Source organism: Martes martes (assembly GCF_963455335.1).
Source record: "Martes martes genome assembly, chromosome: 10".
Lineage (NCBI taxonomy): Eukaryota > Metazoa > Chordata > Mammalia > Carnivora > Mustelidae > Martes > Martes martes.
The window spans coordinates 98,020,916-98,047,998 of NC_137898.1; the positions used below are offsets into that span (position 1 = coordinate 98,020,916).

Consider the following 27,083-nt stretch of genomic DNA (forward strand, 5'->3'; position numbering starts at 1 on the left):
ATTTCGCCTTTCACTATGCTAACTTAGGCTCTTCACCCAGTTACAGCTCTGGGCAGCAGGGTCTGAGTCTTCCTTCCTTCCCTAATCTCTACCTGAGTACTCAAGCCTGTGCTCTGGACAGAGGAGTTAATGAGTGTTTCTCAAATAACTGAGCCTCTAAAATTACTTGAGTCAACACAAATGTAGCGTCAGATACTAATTTTTAAAAACCCAATAGTAGTCAATTAGAATCTACACATGCAGAAAAGCTTCTTGCAAATTAATGAATGATTTTTGGGCCTATCATGTAATGAGTTAAACATAAGGGTGATTGTTTAGGTGGGAAAGAACAGATGGAGTACCTTGACTCCAAGTAAGTAAAGATATGAATTTTTAAAAAAGATTTATTTATTTGACAGAGAGAGATCACAAGTAGGCAGAGAGGCAGGCAGAGAGAAAGGGGGAAGCAGGCTCCCTGCTGAGTAGAGAGCCCAATGCGGGGCTTGATCGCAAGACCCCGAGACCATGACCTGAGCTGAAGGCAGAGGCTTAACCCACTGAGCCACCCAGGTGCCCCAGAATGTGATGCTTTTAAGGAACAGATTCTGAACGGATAAAAGGAGGGTTGAGGAGAGCTCAGGGAGAAGCAGAGGTAAGATCTTGAAGGACTCTGTAAACTCTATGAAGGAATTTGGCTTACCTATATTAACTTGAGAGTCTGGCTTTGAGCAAAAATAATTAGAGAGCAAAGATGTTAGTAAGATCTAAATACTTCTGGAGAGCCCAGGTGATGAGTTTTTGGAAGGGATTATCTACAGAGGCATTTTTGTTTGCTTGTTTTTTGTGAAGTTTTAGGATAGCTAGCCTTCTTCTTTGCACTCCTTAAAGCAGGGGTTGGTACTCTTTGAAAGTGAGTATCCAGGGGCATTTGGGTGGCTCAGCTGCTTGACCTTCAGCTCAGGTCATGATCCCAGGGTCCTGGGATCGAGCCCTGCATCAGGCACCCTGCCTGGTGGGAAACCTGCTTCTCCCTCTTCCAGTGCCCCTGCTTATGTTCCTGCTCTGGCTATCTCTCTATACCTGTCAAATAAATAAACTCTTACAAAATAAAAGAAAGAAAGTGAGCATCCCACTGGGGATCACGGCTCCGTTACTTAGTCGGGGCACGGGACGAGGCGTGCTGACTTTGGGAAGACAGCCCATATTGCATGCCAGTCGGGAAATGCTGACAGTGAATCTCCAGTTTTTTCCTTAGAAGAGCCCAATGAAGGAAGTACTAATATAATCCCCATTTAATAGATGAGGGGCCTGGAGCTCAGAGAGCTTATGTAACTCTCCCAAAGTCACGGAGGGAACAAGTGGCAGAACCAGGACGTAGACGCTGGCAGTCTGCCAGGCTCCCGCCCGCCGAGTTGGCCTGCATCGCACAGCTATTCCCATAGGTGGTCGCGGAGCAAGGCCTGCCTTACGTGAGTTAGTGAGTCAGTCAGTTGCCCAGTCAGCAAATACGCGCTGAGCAGCTCCCGGGTCCCAGGCATTGAAGCGTGGGGAGCAGAACAGTAGCAGGCTGGTGGATCTTACCTGCCAGCAAGGAAACAGGCGTTATGCGCCAGCTCTCGTGATCCAGTAATAAATTATATGTATAAAGAAATGCAGCATATTATGGGTGTTTATTTTTCTTTTCTTTTCTTTGTTAAGATGTATTTATTTATTTGACAGAGAGACACAGCAAGAGAGGGAACACAAGCAGGGGGAGGAGCAGAGGGAGAAGCAGGCTTCCTGCCAAGCAGGGAGCCCGATGCGGGGCTCGATCCCAGGACCCTGGGATCATGACCTGAGCCAAAGGCAGACATTTAATGCCTGAGCCACCCAGGCGCCCCATACTGTGGGTATTTAAAATAAGCAGGGGCATAAGCTTGCTCATCACTGAAAATGTGTTAACCTCTTATTTCCAGCTTCAGTTGCTAGATGGTATCTCAAAGACCATTTCAGTCCTATTCTATGATCCTATGATAAACTCACAAAAGTATCAGTAGGCTGAAGAATGCTTATTATTTAAAAAAAAAAAAAAGTAGTCTTTGGGGTGCCTGGGTGGCTCAGTCAGTCTCCGCTCGGGTCATGATCTCAGGGGGGTGAGACTGGGCCCCGCTTCGGGCTCCGCACTCAGCACAGAGTCTACTTGAGTTTCTCTCTCCCTCTTCCTCTGCTCCTCCTCTTCCTCCCCTCCCAGATAAATAAATCTTAAAAAAAAAAAAATGTAGTCTTGAAGGACTGAAGGATATGGTTTCCCTGATTCCGTCTCTGATACTAAGAAAACCGGCAGTCACAGTGGTCATCACATGTAACCAGCCCCTGCTGATAATGGTGTAACGTCTACGGTCATGACTATAGACCTTCCTCGATTATACGTCATCTCCGTGGTGCTCTCCTTCTTCTTCTTCTTCTTTTTTTTTTTTTAAGGTTTTATTTATTCATTTAACAGAGAGGGAGAGTACAAGCAGAGAGAGCAGCAGGCAGAGTGGGAGGGAGAAGCAAGCTCTCTGCTGAGCCAGGAGCCGGATATGGGACTCGATCCAGGACCCTGGGATCACGACCTGAGCCGAAGGCAGTCGCTTAACGAACTGAGCCACCCAGGTGTCCCCCGTGGTGCTCTTCTTACCAAAATAATGATACGGCATCTCTCGGTTCTGAGAAATGGTACAGCAGGGTATCTAAGGACAAGGTGCCTAGAGTCAGACTGCCTGTACTCCGTTCCCGGTGTCACCAGTTACTGTGTGAACAGGTGCAATTCATTAACTTCTCTGTGCCTTAGCTTGCGCATCAGTGAAATGGAATAACAGCACCTATCTCAGGGTGCCGTTGAGAGGATTGAGTGAGTGAATACATACAAATGCTTACACATCCGTGACACAGAGTAAGTACCCCGTGAGGGCTGGCTAGCTAGGACCACCTCTGCCCGCGAGCTCCGTGGCCATTTGCCCTGTGTTACATTCAGTCACCATGACACGACATGTGTTGTGTCATGCATTGGGCTTCCTGTGGGTGGATCTCAAGGGATTCTTCTCTCCCTGGGGCTCAAGTTATTTCCAGGGCACGGAGCTGTGTTGTGATGCACTCAGGGGCACCTTTGTGGCTTGACGGAACTAACCTTTATCTTCAAAGATCCGATTTTTGTTACCGTGCCTTAGGTATCTGTGGACGATCTGTTTAAACTATAGTTTAGGAAATGGGACTAAGAAATTTCAGCCACACGATGAAATATTTTAAGAACCTGCTGAGTGCTGATGAGGAAGATAAAACTGGGAGAATTAAATGACTTTAGATCTTCAGGAAGAACTGTAATTTCTGGTCTCAACAGATCACCGTTCTTAAATGCCCCTAGAGGTATATCACACATTGCAGAAGGACTGGTGTTTTAAGTGGAACCCAAGCAATACAAAGGCTTTGGGAACAAATCAGGAGAGAAAAAAAAACAAACCACAAAAAAAATGAATTGCTTTGACTGAGGAGAGTGTTTCTGAACCAAACATGGGAAGAGAAACTCTAATAATGTATCCGGAGGAAATTTGAATCTGAAAATGTGGCTCTTCTAAGAGCTTTAATTACACTGCCCCATTTACACCTGCAGTGACGGTTTCCAAGTATTCCCTCCGTCCCCTTTCTAGATGGAAACTCTATGTCAAAACAAATGTTTTGCAAAATCATGAGCCCAGGAGGCTGTAATACTTCACAGAAACAAATCTAATGTTTGAAATGGAACATTGATACTGAAGAACCCCATTGTGCTGAGCTTGTGTGCTAAGAAGCTCAATTAGGTTTCGTGGTCCAGGTCAACGCAGTGGAACAAAATGAGTGTGAAGTGCTCCTTCATCAGTAATCATCTGCACACAAAACACACTCTTCTCTTCCTCCCCATTTGATAGAAAGGTTACACAGACAATGCATGCACAACTCTTTTGTTGCTGTTCAGACAACAGATGCCAGTCTCCTCTTCAGATGCCTAGGTGAGACCTGGATGCAGAGAGGAAGGGGAGGTGGTCTCGTACACACACGCCATGATATTTGCAGGCTTTAATGGACAATATCTGAGTACTCACTGTACTCAAGTTCAAGCAAAATAAAATCAAATCTCCATTTAATGAAGAGCCTCATATTTAGTGTAGCATTCAATCAAAAAATTACTAAAATTAGAGCATGTTTCTAGTACAATTAACATCCTTTGCACTCATAATAAAATATTCAATAACTGGCCATTTTGCCTGTTGAGGAGGTGAATAAAAGCACTGCTATTAATCATTTAGCTGTTATTTATTTGCCACTTTATTTTAAGTAGGCAGTTAAATGGAAACTGCACATGTTATTATTGATTTAGGTTTAATTTAATCCTTTTAAACAGAACAATTATTCCCAATTTATATGCCATTAAATCTTTTATGCATATGAACTGCAAATTCAATTTTTGCCTAAGTGTAAAGTTTTTAAAGCTTCTTTAAGGAACTATAAAACTGACAGTTATTTCCAAGGATTTCTGAATCCTAGGCTCCTCTTAATCTTTTTATCAATGGCTTTTAAGTAAATCAAATGAAATAAATCCAAAGGATTAAAAAAAATCACTTTTGCAAGCATGAAAGAAAATGGTCCCATAAACACGCTGATGCACTTCAAGTAGGTTGTTTACCATGCAGGAAATTTCATTTAATGTAGGCATCCTGCTTACAAAAAATTAAGCATTTTAATTGGAAAAAAGTTGCTTTAATGAACCGAAGGCCAGACTGTCTACCGAAGCACACTCAAAAGCAGAAGTGTGGATTGTTACCTAGTGAACGTAATTTACAGCAGTTATATAATTTGGATAATTCCAACCAGAGTCCCTTCTTTGTCTCTGACAACAGATTTATGGCTGCAAAATAACCGGATATTTGCCCTGTGTTCCTATAAGTACCAGCCTTGATTCAAGGACAGTCGGGGAGGTGAATGAAAACAAATGATCTAAAGAACACGGGGTCATAATTGGGATGTAAAATTCTCGTACCTCACTTCTCTTAAGTGAAACAAAGCCTGCGTCTTCACAGGGGAAATGATGTATGACCCAGTATTTAGAAACACAATTCCTCGCATTCAGTGAGAGTTTACAGTGCTCATGCCAGGAATTTTCCATGGCACTCTTGGATGTCCTTTTCATTCTCCAGAAACAGCGGCTAAGGAGCCTTGGATTTATGAAATTTGTAGGCGTTTACGTTCTCTGTGGATAGAATTTCCTGTCTTTTATTTGTTTTATTGTATTATTTGTCAAAGATTTATTTGTTTATCCAGAGAGCGAGCACGAGAGAGCCAGGGTGGGTGGGGGAGGGGGAGAGGGGAAGTGGAAAAAAAAAATATCTCAAGCCGATTCCCCGCTGAGCACAGACTCTCTGCAGGGCTCAATCTCAGGACCCTGAGGCCGTGACCTGAGCCGAAATCAAGAGTTGGATGCTTAACCCACTGAGCCACCTAGGCACCCCACCGAATTTCCTGTCTTTCAAATGTCTGATAGAGACAGCATTGTAATTGCAAGGAAGCCGTGTGTCATGAGAAAGGCAATGGAAGGACAGGCCTCGAAACCTGGGTCTCAGTCCAAATTTTGCCACTGCCCGGCTGTGGGTACTTGGGTGAATCTCTTCCCCACCCTAGGCGTTGGGTTCCTCCTGCGGACGGTAAGGAATGAGGCTGTGCTTTACGAGCCTGGCAGCTCTGAGGACCCGTAGTGTTACTCACTGGATTGCAACCATCATGCAAAATTCAGCAATGGTATAATAAGCATTGGAAAAAGCATTCATTTTAAATTCAGTAGATTAGGGGCGCCTGGGTGGCTCAGTGGGTTAAAGCCTCTGCCTTCAGCTCAGGTCATGATCCCAGGGTCCTGGGATCGAGCCCCATATCGGGTTCTCTGCTCAGCGGGGAGCCTGCTTCCCCCCTCTCTCTGCCTGCCTCTCTGCCTACTTGTGATCTCTGTCTGTCAAATAAATAAATAAAATCTTAAAAAAAAATAAATTCAGTAGATTAAACATGTATAATAATTAAAGCTCTCTATATTTTCACACTTGCCGGGGAGTAGAAATAATGAATACAGTTAAGGTCAGGAATTAAACTAGTCCTTTACTAACCCGCTTACAAGCTTCTTAACCGTCTTGATAACCTCACAGGATTGTAGGTGACGTGACTTTAAACAATACTTTGGGCGGTTTTCAAACTCACCGTTTATTTACTAATTTAGCACCATAAGCCTCCCGATTTTGAAATAAGCTAGAAAGGAACTCGTGGTTGTCTCTGAGGGCATTACACCCGAGGCCACTGCCGTGTTAGCATTTCTGGCGGGGCTTCTGCCTGTAACAGACACAAGCTATGCCCACGCACACACTTGACTTCCGTCCCTGCCTGCTCATCTGTTGTGATGGCACCATGCCTGCCCTGGGGGAGCACCAGGGCTTAAGGACAGCGGCGTTTGCGAGGGGACGGTTGCACAGACAACAGAAATGACGCATGCCTGCAACGGAAAGTCACTTCTCCCGTATAACCATTCCCAAGTGATCAGAAATAACTCAAATGCTAGTAGCCATCCCCAAAATACTGTGTGAAGGATGTAGTGTAATGTACATGAAGTGCACGGCCGACCCAGGGCCTTAAATTGAAAATATGTCTTGGAAAGTCCATAAAAATCAACATGGATGAATGTTTCTAGACACTGACAGGGATGCACGTGGGCTCCTGGAAACTCCCACAGTGTTCTTAGTAATCCTAGAATGTTAAACATGCCCTCGGGTGTCATCTTTACTCTCCTAACCAGCACAAACAACAACAACAAGAAAACAAACACACTCTGCAACACCTGTGCGATAAAAGTCTGCTGTCGGTTTCCCAGTCCCAGTGTGTTCTACGGAACAGTCTGGAAAATGTGTGGGGAAATGAAAGGGCTGAGTTTTGGTCTTAACTCAGTCTCTCTTTACCCACTCGCTGTTTCGGTTCCCCGCAGTACTGCTGTTTGAACCCTTCCCCTGATTCTTGTATTATTAATCAGAAATAATATATATAAAAGCATTTGAGAGGAAGATCCTAGGCCACCACAACACAATAAAAATGCAGATTATTATTACCGAGTCCCTTTCTTATTTTTAGACAATTCTGGGCATAAAAAGTTAAGAACTGCTCATTTTTCCTTCTCTCCTGCCCAGTAATTTCTCTCGCAAGGTGGTTCATTAGAATATGGGATCTTTGGGGTGCCTGGGTGGCTCAGTGGGTTAAAGCCGCTGCCTTCAGCTCAGGTCATGATCCCAGTGCCCCACATCGGGCTCTCTGCTCAGCAGGGAGCCTGCTTCCTCCTTTCTCTGCCTGCCTCTCTGCCTACTTGTGATCTGTCAAATAAATAAATAAAATCTTAAAAAAAAAAAAAGAATATGGGATCTTTGGTGAAGGCTATCATTCCCAAATGATATGAAAGACCTCTACAGACCTTAATGAATGAAAACCTCTCTCTTTCCCAGGAGAGGTCCTGAGGAATACTGGAGACTATGACCCGGCTGCCCAAAGCAAAACACAATTAATGTTGGTTTATTCCGAAGGCACGGTATCCTTGAAAAACTTTTATTACTTTACTAAAATGTGTGATTTTCCATGTATATTTACTCTGGCCTCAGTTGAGTCCATATCGAAATTGTTACAGCTTTAATTTCTGCTGGATCGTAAAATTGAATCCTTTATCAGATCAGCCCTGATCACCTATCTAGATGACTTATAATTACAGGCTCAGGCTTTGGTTAGGGGAGCACTTATTCAGCTCAATTCCTGGCTCTGCCCCTTAGGAACTACATACACCTACACAGCTGTCAGAGACTTGGCTCCTTATCTGCAAAATGGAGGTAATAATACAGAAGAGGCTCTTGCGAGGATAAATACAATAGTGTATATAAAGCAACTAGTTCTACAAATGGTAGCTAATTACATATAAGTATTCTTATTGAACACATATACTAGGTACTGTACCGCTGCCCTCTAATTTTTTTTAATCATATAAGGTTTCAGAGGCCCCAGGACTGAAGAAGTTATTTCCAGTGCTCGAGGAATTACATTGATCTCTTTCTTCGCCAGCGCCGAGTGTCCTAAGGCTGACTGTGGAGTGGGGTTTAAGGATTATCACGTGGGGATCCTCTCTCCACTCTTGATTCATTCACTGTAGTCAATGCCGCTCCAATTTCCATTAAGTAAAAGGTTTTCTCTAATCCATATACATTGAGCTGGGGCTTGACTTTGGTGAGATACAAGAGAGTAATTGCTTTAAGGAGGTTCTAGTAACATCAAAACAGAAGACGAGGGCTCAAGTGATGTCAGGCAGCTTTTAAAATTGTTGTTTATAACAGCAAGAAGAAAGAGATTTTTCATGGTTTTAAGGTAAGGCTTCGACTAATTTTTTTTTTTGAACTACAATTCCCAGAATGCCATCTACCTTATAAAAATGAAAGCCTACTTGAATTTCACATCAAGAGTCTGAGATCGATTTGTCTGTTTCACGGCTAGTACACTACTCAGAGCCAAGCAACAATGCCCGTAGAAAACGTTTCCAGGACTTAAGTGAAAGAGGCCAATAACTAAACTAACCCGAATAATATTTTTGAGGCACCATTTGGCTAAATGCTTTGGTTGTGTTTTCCTTTGTAGTGGAGAACTGCTCCGCCTAATGTTCGATGTCTCAAGCACTGTTCCGCCGCCCAATAATTACTAGGGCTAAAAGCCATTCTAACCCTGAGGATGATCGTCTGTCGTTGAAGATTTCTAAGGCAAATTAGTCTAAGGAAAACAGCAATATTTACGGATCTCTGAATCGGAAGACGAAGACCTGAACCATGATTTTGATTTCTATAAGTATTTTTCTTTATTTTGAAGTACACTGAGTGGTATTTACATGGTCCTTGGGTAAAGAGGCAGGGGTAAAGTCTGCTACCTGAGCACCGGACTCAAAGAGGAAAAACTCAACTGTGGGGAAATGAGGTCCCTGCATGGGTCCTTGCTTTGGTTTCTCCAGAATGCCTAACTACTGCAAAACATTTTTCCTCTCCCCTCGTTTCTGGAAAGAGGGGGGGGAAAAAAAAACACCCAGCAGTGAAACTATTACCATTTATTGCCTAGGAGGTTCTGACTCTCTTATATCAGAGCTATGATAAAAACACGGCTTAGGGCATCGAGTCAGACTGCATGAGTTCCCTGCTCCACCCCTCCATCGACGTAATAAATGGGTATAATAGAACCCCTTTAAGCCTCACGTATAGCCTTTAACATGGGGATCACTACAGTGTCTCCTAACAGGGTTGCCATATGAATTAAATGAGATGATACACAAAGACTGTTTAGCACAGGGATGGGCTCATGCTAATCAGTCTATAGATGCCAGCTATTGTTATTAGCACCTTAAAGTAACCCTTGGCTTCTCTTCTTCCTTCAGCCACCATATCTGATCTGTCAACAAGCCCTGTCAATTCATATACTCATTCTCCCCCCCGCCCGCAATATATATTGCCTATGCGGTAAATGAATAAAAGATTGCTAAGAAGGATACATACCCACGCAGGCGAACATATTGGTTATCTCTAAGCAGGCAGATTGGGGGGGGTGGTTTGAGAAGGGGAACAAGGAATTTTTATCGTTGATGTTTTATGTCTATAAAAAATATATCTGAAGGGTGCCTGGGTGGTGCAGTCAGTTGAGTGTCCAACCCTTGGTTTTGGCTCAGGTCATGATCTCAGGGTCCTGGGATCGAGCCCCACGTTGGGCTCTGCGAGCAGTGCAGAATCTGCTTGAGTTTCTTTCCCTCTCCCTCTGCCCCCTCACTCATGTGTGCATTCTCTCTAAAATTAATTTAAAAATACGTATCTGAAACAAATATGGCAATAAGGGTTATATGGTATTTTTCTGTACTTTTTTTTTTTTTTTGGTGCAAAATGGTTGTACTTTTCTTTAGGTTAGAATTTTGTCGCCATTTAACCAACATCAACAACAAAACCACAAATGTCCTCCCACAGCACTGCACTCACTGTTCAACAAGTTACTTGATCTCTGTTCCCCTCGTTTTCCTTATCTGTAAAATGGGAAGACCAGCATTTTTCTGGCAGGATGATAAGGAAGAATTAAATGAAATTATGGATGGGCCTTTAAAAAGAGATACTGTTGTCTTGGTTGTAATTACAATTACCATCTGGTAGTTTCTTAGTCCATCGTGAGTTTACCCTCTAATTCAGAAAGCACCAGCTTGCAGGATAATCTTCCTCAGACACCACTAACTCTCTCAGGTCTCCCCCAAGAACCTGTATTCTCTCCCCCTGCTGTAGCCGGGGAGGCCATCTGGTTGATGCTTCCCTGAGCCCCTCCTCCTCCCCCAGCGCTGGGGCTGTCCCTTGCTCATGCTGCCTACCACTTGCACTGTACTTTGAGATCCCTAAGAAGCAAGTGAGCTTGATTCTGCCTGATAATGTTGCAGTGGAAGAAATGAGGAGGGAAAGAAGAAAGGAAGAAAAAGACTCAGGGTTGGGCTCTAATTCTGGTTCCCACAGGCGCCCTTGCTGGGACTGTCTTGCTGGGACAGGTTGTAGTTTCTGTGTTCAATGCCCTGTCTGGGGTGTGGGCTGGTTGCACACACGAGGCCCCTACATCAGGCTCCTTAAGTAGTCCTCTTTCCCTACGCTCAGAACAAATCCTCTGCCATCAAGTGGGGCTTGAATGTGTCACACATTCACTCTAATTCGGTTCCTGTTTCCAAATTTTGTCTTCTCTCCAAAACCCCGCCTGCCCAAGTTCTAGGCCTTCTAAGAAACTTTCCTCAATATATTTTACCCATTTAAAAAAAAAAAACAACTAACACATCTATAACTTAGAAAGTGCTAGTCACTGTTCTACATTGTGTACAAATTCGTTTATTTTAGCCTCAAAACTGTGAAGTAACTACTATTATCCCATTTTAGTGATGAGGGAACTGAGGCACAGAGAGATTAACTGGACTTGGCCAACTTACACAGCAGAACTTGAACCCAGGTGGTCTGCTTCAGACTACACACTTCGTCACCCCATGAAAACCTCTTTCTAGTCAATAGCTTTAACTTCTTCCATGCTGTGCCATATAGTTTTTTCATTAAAACTGAGTAATCCACTGATTTATATTCTCATATTATTTGGTCACTCATAGCATAATGTTAACACCCTGTAAATACTGATTATTAGAAATTAAATCCTTACACGATTATGTAAGCCCCCGGGGGGTAGACCCTCATAAACTCAGGTCAGACTGCACTCCCAGAATGTACTCACTGACAAGGATAGCAGTCCTGGGAGATGGACAGGCCAGATCAATGACAGGTGAGAAAAGTGAGCCACGAAAGAGTTAAGTGACTTAGGCCAAATTATACACTGAACAGCAGTGCCTGGACCCAGTCAACACCACCTGATTCCAAGTCATGGCACTTTCCTATAGCAGGCTTTCTGGAATTTCTCCAAGGTCAGGTCATAGCAGTGGAGACACTTGGAAAATGGACAGGAAGCAAGGAGCGGAAGGAGTGCATATGCCCTTATTCATGCCTTGTCTTTTGCATTTTTTTTTAAGGATTTATTTATTTATTTGACAGAGAGAGATCACCAGTAGGCAGAGAGGCAGGCAGAGAGAGAGAGAGAGGGAAGCAGGCTCCCCGCTGAGCAGAGAGCCAGATGCTGGGCTCAGTCCCAGGACCCTAAGATCATGACCTGAGCCAAAGGCAGAGGCTTTAACCCACTGAGCCACCCAGGCGCCCCTTTTGCATATTTTTTATTTAAAAAAGAGCGTGACAAAAATCCTGGCTTCAAGCTGTCCTTAGTTGATTGGGACCTGTCCCACATACATTACATATAGCTTGTCCTCACTGTCGCTTTTGATCTACCAGTGATGACCTAACAGTACATTTCAGAACCCACTGTTCTCATACACAAGCCAGTTCCTTACCTGTTGTCCATCCCATTGCTCTGGGGATGGAGGTTTTCTCGGCCACTCCTCTGCGCTGCATTTCTGCTTGCCTCCTCCTCCGTCTCACTCAGGCTTTCCTCCTCTAAGCTGTCCGGTTCCATATTGTTGTCCCGGATTTGGTCTTCAAGCCGGGACTTACTCTCTAGAGTGAAGCTTCCCGAATCAGATTCCAAGGAGTCTTTTGAAATCAGATGTAAGTCCTTCTGAAAAGGTGGCTCTGTGGACCGGATCTTTAAGTTGGTATGATGAACAGGAGATTGAATTGAGAGCTTGGGAATTAATTTACTATGACTCATCTTGAAAACATACAAATGTGAATATGAACACAGATATTCTTGATGATAGGAGCAGTTGGCTTGAATATTTAAAGTTGTGGTTTACAAAAGCATTACCTAAAAAAAAAAAAATTGTATTTATGTCACTTTGTGACTACTGAATTCTCTTTAATTTCAATGTTAATCAAACATGTAAGTGAGCAGAACCCTGTTACATTATCTGCAGCCTTTTGTATGTATGCTTTTGTATGAGGAAGGTCTATTGGAAAACCTATTGTGTTTTTCTCGCTACAGAAACACATCTGATGTGGAGTTCATAAACAGTCTGAGTAATCAAATACAGCTTTATTGAGGAAATCAAATGGCTGGATTCCTTTTTCTACCTTCTAAGGGCCTATAACACACAAGCCTAGATAAAGCTAAATGGTTAATTATGAAGGGTACTTCGATGGCTTTATTTCAAATACCCAGGGCACCAACATAAATATGCCACATTTAGGAGTATTCATGAATAGAGTAAAACAGATTCCGGTTCTACCTTTTGAAAAGCAAAGGAGAGAGTGGGGAAGAGAGTGGTTTCCATAGTTGGAACTGTAAAGAGGGAAGCTGTTTTATGCCTAGATCTATATTGGCTGGTTTCATCATTTAGAAGACATTTTGGATGTCACTAGATAGGAATGAGTTGCCACTAGATAGGAATGAGTAATTTAGGTGGACATTACATGGAGATTAATATCAGCTTAATGTGTGTGTGTGTGTGTGTGTGTGTGTGTGTGTGTGTGTACAGTGATTACAACTGTCTAATGCAAAATTTGGAGGCTTTGTGAATTCTGCCACTAAGTGATTTCTAGCAGAGGCTGAATGTCTACCTACCTGAAAAGGATGTTGTCCTTGAGAATATTGGGTGGGTGGGAGATTGGCTTGAGTAACAGCTAGGGTCCCTTCTAACTCTCTTAAGTGTGTGATTCTAAGTGAGCCTTCCTTGTCTCCGAGGGCTGTCATAAAGACCCATGAGATGGTTTATGGAAAGGGTGCTCTAAGTTCATATCAGATTGAAAGGAGATGATGATTTTGGATTGTGCTTCCTTTCATCTGTCCCCGGCATTTCTATTTTGCTCAGTCTTCTATCTCACTGCCTTTGTGCCATTTTTTTTCCCCTGTAGGTCAGACAACTGAAACTTTTTACCGTCCGAGATTCCTATAACATTTTCTAAGGGCTTGCTCCTGTTCTTTCAGCAAATGCTGGCTTTAATTAGATAACATGAACTTATTCCTATTCCTTGCACTGTTAGTAATGTTGACCTCATTGCTAACACCATCAAGCACCTTAAAGGAAAGTGCCTTAACAAACAAGACAGACAAAAGGTAGCATTCAGATTTAAATGCCTGTGAAGTGGTTTTCTTATTAATTTGAAGTTCCCCAAGCTGGTATTATACATATAAATAATATATTATTGTTTAACCGTACAGACTGCTTTGCTGTATCATCTTATTTTAAAAATACATAGTGTGCCCTATCTTACTATTTTAATATTGACAAGTAGATGAACTCTTGCTTTTTAGGGAGTCTTTAGAAAGCAGCAAATCCGCCAAGTACGAACTAGCATTTAACAGAAACAGTTTGTATAAATATCTGTAAGAGTTTTACTGGATGCATTTAAGTCACTGTACTTGGGATTGTTAAAGAAAAAGCTTAAAATAATCATTCTATTTCAATTTGGTATTGCTCATGAAATCATTCAGTCCTCTCAATTGTTCTCCTTAAATGAGATAGACTAAGATTTAAGTGGTAACAAATTTTTTAAAAGTCCATAGAAGATAATTTTGTTGTAATTAGTGAAATCTGGAATAGTGCAGAGAATACAAAGCCAAACACCAGCAAAGCTGGGGCTTTGGAGAGGCCTGATCTTACACAGGCATGAGATTAAAGAAGGAAAAGCTGGTATCTCCAGTACATTAGCAAGTAGGCATTTTACATGTAATGAATGTGGCTCCCTAGTGGCACAATTGTTTTTCACTGAAATTTCTGACCGAGAGAGAGGCTGACAGTCTCCATACAAAAGTAAACAAGGCGGACTGGGGTGTCGCCAGTGGTATCCAGGCACTAAGATGCAGCCAGTTCCCTTGGGTTCCCTTCAAGGCCTTGGGTCTCTTCCTCTAGTAGCCGGAGGAATGAATTTCCTTCTGTAGGTGAAAAGGAACCCTGCTCACTCTGGCCAAGATGAAAGGTAGAGAAAAAGTTGCCCTATTGTGGAACAGCCCAGAAGCTGCCCATAAGGAACGATCGGTTTGTTTTCTCTCTCTTTTTTCTGATGGACAAAACCTAGCAGCAAAGGCGTTTTAAGATCAAGGAGGCGACAGGTGGGGATGGGGGAGGGGTGGTCTCGTGCCCCGGACTGGTCTTTATCAACAGAAGACAGGGCTGCTCTGGGAGTCTGGGCACCAAAGTCTCTCCAGGTGCCGGCCTCTGGGTCCTTGTGCCTGCCTTGCCACGGTCCCGCCTTCCCGCCCCGGCCCCAAAGTTGCGGTTCTCCTGGTCCCGATCCAGTTTCCTCTGGAGATTTTCTGCTGCCCCCCCCCCCCCAAACCCTAGTCCCAGTCCTTCCCGTTTCCCTTCCCCGGCGCGCGCACCCTCGTTCAGGAGGCAACCGCCTGTCACCTGCCCAGGGCTCCTCGGCGACCGCCACCCCTGCAGACCGCATCCTGCCGAGCCGCTACAGCCCCGCCCCACCCGCGTGGCAGGTGCTGCCGTGGAGACCGCGGCCAACAGAGCGTGCCGCCTGCCCGGCTCAGGGGGCGGGGCTCGGCTCAGGGGGCGGGGCCAGTGCGGTGGCATTCCCCGCCCCCGAAGAGCGGGTGGGACCGGTTGTGAAGACAGTGTTGAAGGACAGGGAACTCTGGGCATGGTTGGTGTAGGGCCGTCCTGACTTCCCATGGTTGGAAAGCAAGGAGAGGCAGGCCACGGAGTGGGAGGAGGTATTTCCGACAAATACTGCTAGAACAGGCAAAGGACTCCTACAAATTAAGAAAGAAAATCCAGTGAAAGAATGGGTAAATGACTTGGACAGAAATCCAAATGGCAGATAAATATTTTTTTGATTGGAAAGCTGTTTAATTCATTAATAATCAGAAGAGGCCAACTTAAAACCATACGGGATATCTATCACTCCATACTCCTCAGATGGGCGCAAGTCAAAATGAGATAGACCCCCCCCAGGGTAGGGGAGGGTGCGGAGCAAGGAACCCTCGTGCGCCACAGATGGGAGTGTGAAGTGGCACGGCTGCTTTGGAAAATAGTTCAAGGTTAGCTGGGATGTACGTATCCGGTGATAAACCAATTTCACTTATAGGTACCTACCTCTCAAACTTCTGTGCACCCAAACTGAAAACAACTGTCCATCAACGGTAGACAGTTAATTAAAATGTGTTCTTCCATCCTCTAGCTTACTATGTAACAGTGACAATGAATTAAATGCAGCAACAACACAGAGGGATCTTTAAAAAGTCTGTCCGACTCCTGGTTTCAGCTCAGGTCTTGATCTCAGAGCTGTGAGATGGAGTAGTGGGTAGGGCTCCCTGCGCACTGAGGAAGTCTGCTTCTGTTTTCTTTCCCTGCCCCCCCTTTTATAAGATTATATTTATTTATTTGATAGAGATCACAAGTAGGCAGAGAGGCAGGTGCAGAGAGAGGAGGAAGCAGGCTCCCTGCTGAGCAGAGAGCCTGGTGCGGGACTCCATCCAAAGTCCGTGAGATCATGACCTCAGCCGAGGGCAGAGGCTTAACCCACTGAGCCACCCAGGCGCCCTCCCTCTCCCTTTGCCTGTCCTTTCTGCTCGGGCTGTGTCTCTCTGAAATAAAGAAATAAATCTTTTTTAAAATGTTGAGAAAAAAACTCCTTAATATACATACCGTATGATTTTTATATGTAAAAATTACAAACAGGAAAATGTAAACTGTACTGTATTTACGGATGTAGAGTTAATGGAGAAAACTGAAAAGAAGCAAAGTAGTGGTTCTCATAAAGTTAGGACTGTGGTTAGCTCTGGGGGGGGAGCAGGTTGGCACAGTGTTTGTGAGATTGTTGTTCCTGACAATGCTAGTTACATAGATACTGATTTTATAACAGTTGATTAAGTTTATTCACATTTATGTATATGTATATAGAATATTTAATATTAAAAAGCCTTTAAAGAAGAGTAAAAAGGGACTTCTGGATGGCTCAGTCGTTAAGCATCTGCCTTCAGCTTAGGTCATGATCCCAGGGTCCTGGGATGGAGCCCCACATCGGGCTCTCTGCTCAGCGGGAAGCCTGCTTTCCTTTTCCCACTGCCCCTGCTCGAGTTCCTGATCTCGCTGTCTCTCTCTCTGTCAGATAAATGAAAGCTTAGAAAAAAAAAAAGTAAAAAAAAATGTTGGGAATTATATTCACATTAACATAAGCCTTAAAACCACAAGGAGATTTGAATAACTAGCTGCAAAGAGCTAAGAATGATTCCAGTTGCCTCATTCACGACGGGAAACAGAGAATTGGAAAATATCTTTACTACTCAATTTTACTCTTTTTTATTCTGCTTTTTTTCGAGTTGGATTTTTTTTTTTATTTTTTAAAAAGATTTTACTTATTTATTTGACAGACAGAGATCACAAGTAGGTGGGGAGGCAGGCAGAGAGAGGGGAAAGCAGGCTCCCCATTGAGCAGAGAGCCCGATGCTGGGGCTCAATCCCAGGACCCTGAGATTATAACCTGAGCCAAAGGCAGAGGCTTTAACCCACTGAGCCACCCAGGCACCCCTCGAGTTGGATATTTTGAAAAAGAAACTTCCTTGACAGCAGTTACCTTGTCTTATGAACATACAATGGAACCTCACTTAACAAATGAAAGCAAGGTAGCCAAAAGCAGTGGGGGTATTCTGCCCAGCATATGATACAAAGTAACATTAGAGCCACTGCAAATGTGCCAACCAACCCCAAGCAGAAGGCTTTGTTCCCCAGAGCAGCTTCTGGAATATGTGAGGGAGTGGCTGCTGAGTCATCTCCTTGTCCGCCGCCTCCTCTTCTGGTCTGTGGGAACAGATGCTCCGGTTCTTCAGCCTCATCAGGCGCTTTTGCACTCTCCAGAAGCGATTTTGTCCTGCTTTTCTGCAAAGGATGCTTCCTGTGTGATTCAGGAGTCTACCAATCCAGCAGCTACTTTCAGAGACTGGTCACACACAGATGGAACACCCTGACCTTGATTTTCCTCCTTCCTCCTCTGGAATGGCTCTCCTGATTATTCTGATTTAAAGCGACTAAAGGCTCAAAGAATAGTTCCGAGCGGCCGTCGTGGTCCAGTCAGGAGACGGAAGACACACCAAATTACTGGAACCGAAATCTCATGTGAAGATTTATGAACTGATGGGGCGCCTGGGTGGCTCAGTGGGTTGAAGCCTCTGCCTTCGACTCGGGTCATGATCCCAGGGTCCTGGGATCGAGCCCCACGTCGGGCTCTCTGCTCATCGGGGACCCTGCTTCCTCCTCTCTCTCTGCCTGCTTCTCTGCCTACTTGGGATCCCTGTCTATCAAATAAATAAAAAAAATCTTAAAAAAAAAAAGATTTATGAACTGAAACTCTGAAAGGCGAGCAGGCATATGGCCCGGAAGGAAGCCTCCACCAGCCCTGTTTCTAGGAGAACCCTAGGAAGAGTTTGGAATTACTAACCTTGACAAGCTTGGAGGAAGGGACCGAAGTGGAGATCCAGGTCTCCAAGGAGGAGATAGAAGGCTGATGAGCGCCGGTATCTGAAAAGGGACCACAAGGCTGGTTCTGGAGACTTGGGAAAACTGGAAATTAACTGCTGTTACTGAAACAAAGAGGGAGCAAAGGCGAAGCAGTCCCCTTTTCCCTTTTCCAGCCTTGCGGTCTCCTGTAGTGCCCCCTACTAGCAGGCCTGACAAGGAGCCGGCTGGAGACAGGTGGTTAGGAGGGCTTGCCCCAGCATCACAACAGACGTTGTGAGTGTATTTGAAGCGGAGAGACCTGGTTTACTAAGCAGCGCAGCAATTTTCTCTTCTTCACAATTCCAAAGAATTGACACATACAAGCAAAGCCATAAAGCGCATCGTTTCTGTTATGGCAAAAATAATGATAAATTCACGTATGAGTAATACTTCCCAGGGTTCGCAAAGTGCTTTTCCATGCATTACCTGTTCAGAATTAAGCTGTCAGCCTGACCCAATGAGTAACACAAGTAAACAAAAAAATCAACATAGGTGGGTTAGTAATGCTGGACTGATTTGAATCCTTCTCCATCCTCTCTCCATCCATCCCTCCGGCTCCCTGCTTCTCACTTTCCCGTCCTTATACTGTTCCAGTGCTCTGCTAGCAAAGTCCTTTCCTCCACTAGTTCTTGCCTCCTGGAATGCTACTCAGTCTCTAAGACCTCACTGGACTTCATCTCCTACAGGGAGAATTTTCAAGGAGTTCCCCCATGGGGCAGTTTTGTCCATCAGGGGATGTCGGCAGCATCTAGAGAAACTTTTCCATTGTCATGACTTTGGGGAGGGTCTAGTGGCATCTACTGGGTAGAGGTCAGGGATGGTGCCAGACATCCTAGAAGTGAGTAGGACAGTCTCCACCCCCCCCCCAAAAATACTCTGTTGCAAATGTTAATAGTGTTCAGGTTGACAAACCCCATGCTAGACTACTGGCCCTCGGTCTGTGGCCCCAAGCTACCCAAGTGCACGCTTTCATCATTATACATGCACAGCTGTGGTAGCGTATTACTGATGAGTTACTAGTTAGTGATTCTGTCACCTTCCTACTCTATGATAAGCTCCCAGAGGGCAAGGACTAGCAGTGAGCACGCCACTCAGTAGATGCTCAATAATGGTGAAAAACAACAATACCCTTACATGTAATGTAGCCTTTGGATGGAGGGTAGATAAATGTAGCCCTATTAGGCCTTTTAATAGAGATATTACTCTTATTTGGCACATAACTAGGATGATGAGATAATTAATTTAAGCCCAGAATATGCTTAAGAATAAAAAAACAATTGCTATGTTATTAACAGATATAAGCTGAAATTTCCATGGGTTGCTAGGAAGTGCGGTCATTCTATGTGTAACTCTAACAAGTTGCATCGTCTGGTTCCTTTCTATATATGTTAAATTCGAAGCAAGTTAGAAGAGGGTAAGGAAAGGCATCCTGAGGACAGAGAGAAGGGACACTGCCCGCAAGTGAAGAGACAGAAGTGTCCCCAAAATAAGAGATGTTCAGAAAAACAAAGCACCTTGCGGTGGATAGACAACAGGTATCCAACTAGCAGAAAACCCTGTGTGAAAATCAGGGTACGACAGCAAGCACAAGGGTTAATTTCCATAATGATGAGCTTTAAAAAACTCTTACAGAGCAGATCAGTTTAGTAAATGTGCGTAGAAAGCTAAACATCATGCAGTATATTTTACAAAGAATTTTCCCTCCAAATATTAAAATGTTTAAAATTTCAAGGGGGCAAACCCTTAATTCTCTGCCCACCTCCAGAGTTTATTTAGATGCTGTTCCAGAAGATGCAGTCAAGGGCTCGGGACCCTAGAGGGGAAGACGGGGATTCTGCCTGGCTGGAATCAGAAGCTTTAGGAACGAGATGATCCTATGAGGTGGTTCCTTTGAATACAGTGCAACAAATCATCAATGAAGGCCTTTTTTCTTTTTATTTCTTTTTTGTTTTGTTTTGTTTTCTTTCTTAAAAATAATTTTAAGACATTTTTAAAAAGATTTTATTTACTTATTTGACAGAGAGACAGAGATAACAGAGAGGCAGAGAGGTAGGCAGAGAGCCCCATTCGGGGCCCCATCCCAGGACCCTGGGATCATGACCCGAGCTGAAGGCAGAGCCTTTAACCCACTGAGCCACCCAAGAGCCCCTTTAAAACATTTTTAAATTATATTTTTTATTATGAGCATTTAAAAACACATACAACAGTAGAGAGCAAAGGATAATGAACATACACGTAGCCCTCGCCCAGCCTCAACGAAGACCAACGTGTGAGCAGTCTTCTTTCTTTTTTTTTTTTTTTGAAGTTATGAACTTTTTTTTTCAAGATTGTATTTTTTTGTTTGTGTTTGTGTGTGAGAGAGAGAGATTACAAGCAGGGGGAGCAGCAGGCAGAGAAGCAGGCTCCCCACGAGCAGGGAGCCCAATGCAGGGCTCGATTTCAGGACTCTGGGATCATGACCTGAGCTGAAGGCAGACGCTGAACTGACTGAGCCACCCCAGGCATCCCGAACAGTCTTGTTTCTCAACACACTATGCTTGATTCCCAAAATTATTTAAAGGCAAATCTGAGCTGTCATATGATTTCATCTGTAAGGTATCTGTAAGGGATCATTTTTAAATAACTGCAATTATCACATTTAAATGAACATATTTAAAATAAAATTATCACATTTAAAATAAAGTTAATGACTCCTTAGTATCATTTAGTACTGAGTCAGTGTTCAGACTTAGACTGACTTCCAAATATCTTTTCAGAGTGGGTAGATTTGAATCAGGATTCAAAGAAGTTCTACAAAGTGATTCTTTTTTAAATAACAGCTTTGAGATCTAATTCACGTAACACTGATGTAAAAATTCATGATGTAAAAATACATGTATGTATTTGTGTAAAATGATGATGTAAAAATACATCATTCACTAGTTTTGCAATCATCACAACTATCTAATTCCAGAATATCTGTCCCCCCTCCAAAAAACCCACACCAGTTAGCAGTCATCCCTCATTACCCTGATCTCTCAGCCAGTGGCAACTGCCAATCTACTCTGCCTTTATGGATTTGCCTATGCTGGGTATTTCATATAAATGGAATCAGAGAGTATGTGGTTTGTGTGTGAATGTGTGTGCGCATGTGTTTCACTTCTTTCACTTTCCATAATGTTTTCAAGGTTCGTGCATGTTGTGTGTATCAGGATTTCATTCCTTTTTATTGCCAAATTATATTCCATTTATGAATATACCACGTTTTATTTATTTATTAAATTTTAGCCTTTTTAAAAAAAAATTTTATTTATGCATATAAGACAGAAAGAGAGAGAGCGAGACCATGAGCAGGGCAGAGAGGCAGAGGGAGGGGGAGAAGCAGACTCCACACTGAGCAGAGATAGAGCCTGATGCAGAGCTCGGTCGATCCCAGGACCCAAAGATCATGACCTGAACTGAAGGCAGACACTTAGCTCATATAGGTGATAATTTTTGTTAGTTTTCAGATTAGTCGTATTTAAAAAATCTAATCCAATATGTATATAGTTCTAACCTAACCCCTTTCTCAGAGTAAAGGAATATATGTACACTCTTCTGTACTTTGCTCTTTTTTCATTCAATAATATATCCTGGAGATGACTCTATAGAAATATACAGTGAACCACTTACCATTCCTTTGCATAGTTGTATAATACTCCACTGTGTGTCCAATCAGTTCCCTGTTGATACACACGTGAGTTATTATAGATGGTGCTGTAATGAATAGCTCTGATATATTTGGTCTTTGCCCTGATACCTGGCTCAGAACTCCTAAAACACTTGTAACCTCCTGACCAGTAAGGGTGATGGGAGCATCTCTTTTTCTAGTATTTGGTCTTTGTCCCAGGTTCCTGAAACAAGAGCTGCTAAAACCTTTGAAAGATCCTTAGCAATAGGGGTGAGAGTATATTTTGTTATTCATAATAAACCCCTTTCAGCCACATCTGAGTTTATGCTACTGAGGTGACTCTTGATGGGCCCTTAGAGAGCTTCAAGATGGCGGCTATTTGTCAGAGGAACCAAGCATGTGATGTGAGGGTTGGAACTTTCTGCCCCGTCTCCCAAACTTGGGAGAGGGGCTGGAGATAGAGTTATTCACCAGTGGCCGATGACTTAGTCTTGTGTACTTAATGAAACCTCGATTTAAGAAAACCCTAATAATGGTGCTCAGGGAGCTTCTGGGTTGATGAATGCAACCATGTGCTAGAAGAGTAATGCAAGCCAACTCCACAGGGATTGAAACTCCTGGGCTTGGGGACTCTTCCAGAGCTCTCCGTGTGCCTCTTCATCTGGCTAGTCATCTGTATCATTTATAATGTCCTTTACAATAAACTAGGAGTAGTAAGTGAAGTGTTTCTCTGCATTCTGCAGGCTGCTGTAGAGAATTATCAAACCTGAGGAGGGGATCCTGGGAATCCATGTCTTATAGCTGGTCAGTCAGAAGTACAGGTGCCTGCAGCTTGTGATTGGCATCTGAAGTGGGGACAGTGTTGGGGGACTGAGCCCTTAACCTGTAGGGTTAGGACTGCCTCCAGGCGGTTAGGGTCAGAATTGAATTGAATTGTCGGACACCCAGCTAGCTTCCAGAGAGTTGGAAAACTGGTTGGTGCGGAGGAAAAAAGCCATGCATTTATTGTCTGAAGTCTTGTGAGTAAAGAACGATCTGTAAAAGCCCTGTACATATGTCAAATTGTGATTTTGTTGTTTACCTTTGGGTTTGATTTCTAAAAGTAGGATTGTTGGATTGAGAAGTTAGTGCTCATGTAATTTTGCTAGATATTGACCAATTCCCCTTCCTAGAGGTTGTATTAATTCACATCCTAACTAGCAACATATGAGAGAGCTTGCTTCCCTACAACCTGGCCAACAAAGCATGCTATGAAATGCTTGAATTTTTGGCAGTATAATAGAGAAGAAATAATATTTCGGTGTTGTTTTAATTTTGCATTTCCCTTACGTAAGAGTCATTTTATATGTTTAAGAATAATTTGCCTATTTTTGTGGAATGGTTTTTTTTTCTTAATTTCTCTCTTTTTTATTTATTTTTATTTTTTTTAAAGATTTTATTTATTTTATTTGACAGACGGAGATCACAAGTAGGCAGAGAGGCAGGCAGAGAGAGAGGGAAGCAGGGTCCCTGCCGAGCAGAGAGCCCGATGCGGGGCTCGATCCCAGGACCCTGGGATCATGACCCGAGCCGAAGGCAGAGGCTTAACCCACTGAGCCACCCAGGCGCCCCTCTCTCTCTTTTTTTAAATCAAAGTATAATTAACATAGTGTTCTATCAGTTTCAGATGTACAATACAGTGTTTCCACAATTTTCTTTTTATTTCCCTAAATCCAACTCTTTCTGGTATAATTTGCAAATATTCTTTCCCAGTTTGTCATTTGTTTTTTACATTTTTGGGGGGGGACCACAAAAAGGCATTATGTAGCCAAATTTATGTAATCAAATTTATCAATCTTTTATCCCCCCCCCTTACTTCTGAATTTTGAGTAATTTTGAGGGAACTTTCTCCCACTTGGAGGTATAGAACAATCAACCCATGTTTTCTTCTAGTATTTCTATGGTTTCATTTTGTACATTTCAGTCTTGCATCCGTTTGGGTTTTATTTCTGGTTTATGATGTGAGCAATACTTCTGATTTTACCTTTTTCCTGCATGGATGCCAGTTAGTAAAATGTTTATCTTTTCCTACTGATAGGAGATACTGTCTTTATTACATGTGACATTTTTATTTGATAGTCAGTATTCAAACCTATTCCTATAATTGCTACTGATTTGTTATGAGATGAGGTGGCCATGTTCACCAAAACTCTTCAGTGTCACTAGGTCATTCTGTGAGTCTGTCTGCAATAGTTGTCCCTTTGTGCTCTGTTAGCTTTAAAGTTCAAATTCTGCGTCTTGAGTTATGGGGGTGCTCTCAGGAAAGAAACCCAGACTCTGTGGTCTCCACACCATTGCCTCAAACTAGTACAAAGAGAAAACAATCTCAGGTAGAGGAGAAAAATCCTAACATTCGTCACATACTTATTACGTGTCTAATACTGGTCTAGACACTTTGTATTATTTCTTCTCAATCCTTACACTAATCCTGTGCGAGGAGAATTGTTGTCCTCACTTTACAGATAAGGAAATCAAAGATACAAGAGGTTAACAGTGACCAAAACCAAGCTACCACAGTTTAGGAATAAGGAATTGGGGGAAGCAAAAAAGAGCATTTCTCTCATTTTAAAGAGAAATATTTGTTCTATGTTTCTCTCCAGTAAAGGGAACAATTCAATTTAAAAATCTGATCTGGATAACTGAGGCTTAGTCTCCCTTAAACCACACCGGAAAACACAGGATTTAGTATTTTTTTAAGACACAGTTTTTATTTCACAAATTGGGACCCAATTCAAAAGAGGTGTCCTGTCTTTTTCTTTTTCTTTCTTTTTTTTTCTTTTTATTAAGATTTTGTTTATTTATTTGAGAGAGAGAGAGAGAGAGAGCATACAAGTGGAGGGGAGGGGAGGGGCAGACGGAGAAGGAGAAACAGAGTCTCTGCTGAGCAGGGAGCCCAGTGCAGGGCTCGATCCCAGACCCCAAGATCACTACCTAAACCGAAGGCAGACGCTTAACCAACTGAGCCATGCTGGAGCCCTGAGGTGTGTCCTGTCTTCATGAAAAATTGTGACCCATTGTTTCATGGGTTTGCAGAAGACCTGGCAGAATTATTTTCTTTTTTAAAATGTCTACACAGGGTGCGCTCACAAAGTTAGCCCTCTACATTTAGGCAAGATCTCTCCCCACTTTCCCCTTTTTAGATCAACTGTGAGACATCTGGGGAGAATATAAGTTTCTGCTGCCTTATTTGTCGTTTGTCTCTATCTGAAAATCAGATGTAGAGCAGAAACGGTGGGGGAAAATCAACATATTCACCAGGTCTAGAGTAATGACCTGTGATGACCAATTTGCTCATGAATGCATCACAGGAAGGAAGAGGGCTCTCTCTTAGAAGGTGTAACGTTGTAAAAATAGAACTACATGTCATCTAGATCCAAACCACATCATAAATACAGCAAATTACCATGACCTCAACCAGGGGAAGTAGCAGGACATTATGTTGTTAGGCTATATTAGTGGACTCGTGAATGATTGGCAGTTCAAACCATCTTTTTCATCTGCAGGGATCCTCACTACTTGATATGTGCTCAGTCTGTTGGGTCGTATAATTTTTGCCCTCTATTATGTTTACCTAATGGTAGATGGTACAAATGATGCTTGGAGCCAGAAAATTGGGTCTGGGTGGTTGTTGTTTTTAAATCATCCTGAGAAAGTAATATAAGCATCCTTTGACTCAGTTCCCCAAAAGTAAGATTAAGAAGGATCATTAAACGAAATTTCTCTGTTCTTTAGCTCCATCTTCCAATGAACAAGAAGATGTGAGGATGAAATCCTCTCTTGGGGATTAAAATTATATTGTAAGGAGAGAAGCAGAATCCTGTTTCGGTCTTCTTAGGCACCAAGATACCAAGTTTCTAATCCCCATTATCTTACTAATTAGTTATGTGGCTTTTGATGGCCCATGGAAACCTTTCTGGATCTCAGTTCCCTCGTCTATAATACAGAAGAATTGCTCTAGATCAGTGGTTCCCAGGTTGCATTTGTTAGGACACTAAGGTTTCATAAAACAACTGTTTCAGAGTTCAAAGCATTTTGGAGCTGAGTGTAATTTAACATCAAGTTCACCTGGTTTAAATAACAATGTGGTTTAACAAGTTCTGAATATTTATCAGCTTAACAAAATCATCAGAGATCCCATGTCATTTTGTTCCTTTTCTATGCCCTCCTGACCATGTTGGCTCAGGTTCCTTGATGGGCTTACAAGGGCCATAGGAGTTCCAAGCATCTCTCACAGTTATGACAACATTTTAGGGGAAGGAAGATGATTTCATTCTGAGTATCTCTTTTTATCATTAAGAAACATCTCTCTTGGGGCACCTGGGTGGCTCAGTGGGTTCAGCCTCTGCCTTCGGTTCAGGTCATGGTCTTGGGATCCTGCGATCAAGCCCCGCATCGGGCGCTCTGCTCAGTGGGGAGCCTGCTTCCGCCTCTCTCTCTGCCTACTTGTGATCTCTCTCTCTGTGTCAAATAAATAAAATCTTTAAAAATTAAAAAAAAAATCTTTCTTGGGGTGCTCTGGTGGCTCAGTCAGTTAAGAGTCTGACTCTTGATTTCAGTTTGGGTCACAATCTCAAGAGTCCTGAGATGAAGCCCAATGTTGGGTTCTGCACTGAGCGTGAAGCCTGCTAAGATTCTCTCTCTTTGTCTCCCTCTCCACCCCCCACTCACGTGCAAATACCCATGTGCTTTCTTCCTCACTCTCTCTCTTCAAAAAAAAAGAAAAACATTTTTCCCAGAACCCCTCTGCGAACTTCCGCTTATGTTCCCAAAATTTAACATACACAGCATACACTGACCTCTAACAAGGGGAATGGGATCATGACAAGTTCAGACCAACCGTGATTTCTCTTTTTGGTAGGGGATGAGTTTCACCTACCCTAAAAGCACAGGACTGCATTGTATGGGGTAGATACTGGAACAGAATCACAGATCCATTAGTAAGGAGGAAGGCAGGGGCAAATGGCCACTGGGGGGTGGGCAAGCATTACGAATTGCTCTAGGTGGTTAAGTCTGAGCTTTGCTGGGTTAGATAAAACAAGAGATTCCTTTATAAGAAGACTTGTCAGAGCCAGGGCTATGCTAATGCGTATCACCTCTATGGGGAGATGCAGTGTTCAGCATTTTTCAAACTTATTTGAGCCCAGAAAGCTTTCATTTTCCTGTCTTCCCTCTGCTCTTTGCCAGATTTAAATTGAGCACATTATTCCCAATTCAGCTTTAATGAGAGTACATCTGCTTCAGCTATGTTTTGAAAAATTTTGGTTTATGCTCTAGCAAGGCACCCTTACCTCCTGGAATCACTCAAGAAGCTTTAAGAAAAAATGCAGATCCCAAAGTCCATCTTTAGGTGTGCTGAGACCAATCTTTGGTGAC

General features: G+C 43.1%; 1 protein-coding gene across 4 annotated transcripts in view; it reads right to left on the reverse strand.

The window, feature by feature from the left end:
• The window catches only part of JHY (junctional cadherin complex regulator), a gene marked incomplete at both ends in the record, with an annotated part of 52,348 nt that extends 40,063 nt beyond the window's left edge, over positions 1-12,285 (reverse strand). For all 4 annotated transcript variants that reach the window (XM_080816934.1, XM_080816932.1, XM_080816933.1 and 1 more), the window contains one exon: positions 11,969-12,285. In XM_080816934.1, the coding sequence (XP_080673060.1) occupies positions 11,969-12,285 (317 nt within the window). The remainder of the gene's footprint in view (positions 1-11,968) is intronic.
• Between the last annotated feature and the right edge of the window lie 14,798 nt (positions 12,286-27,083).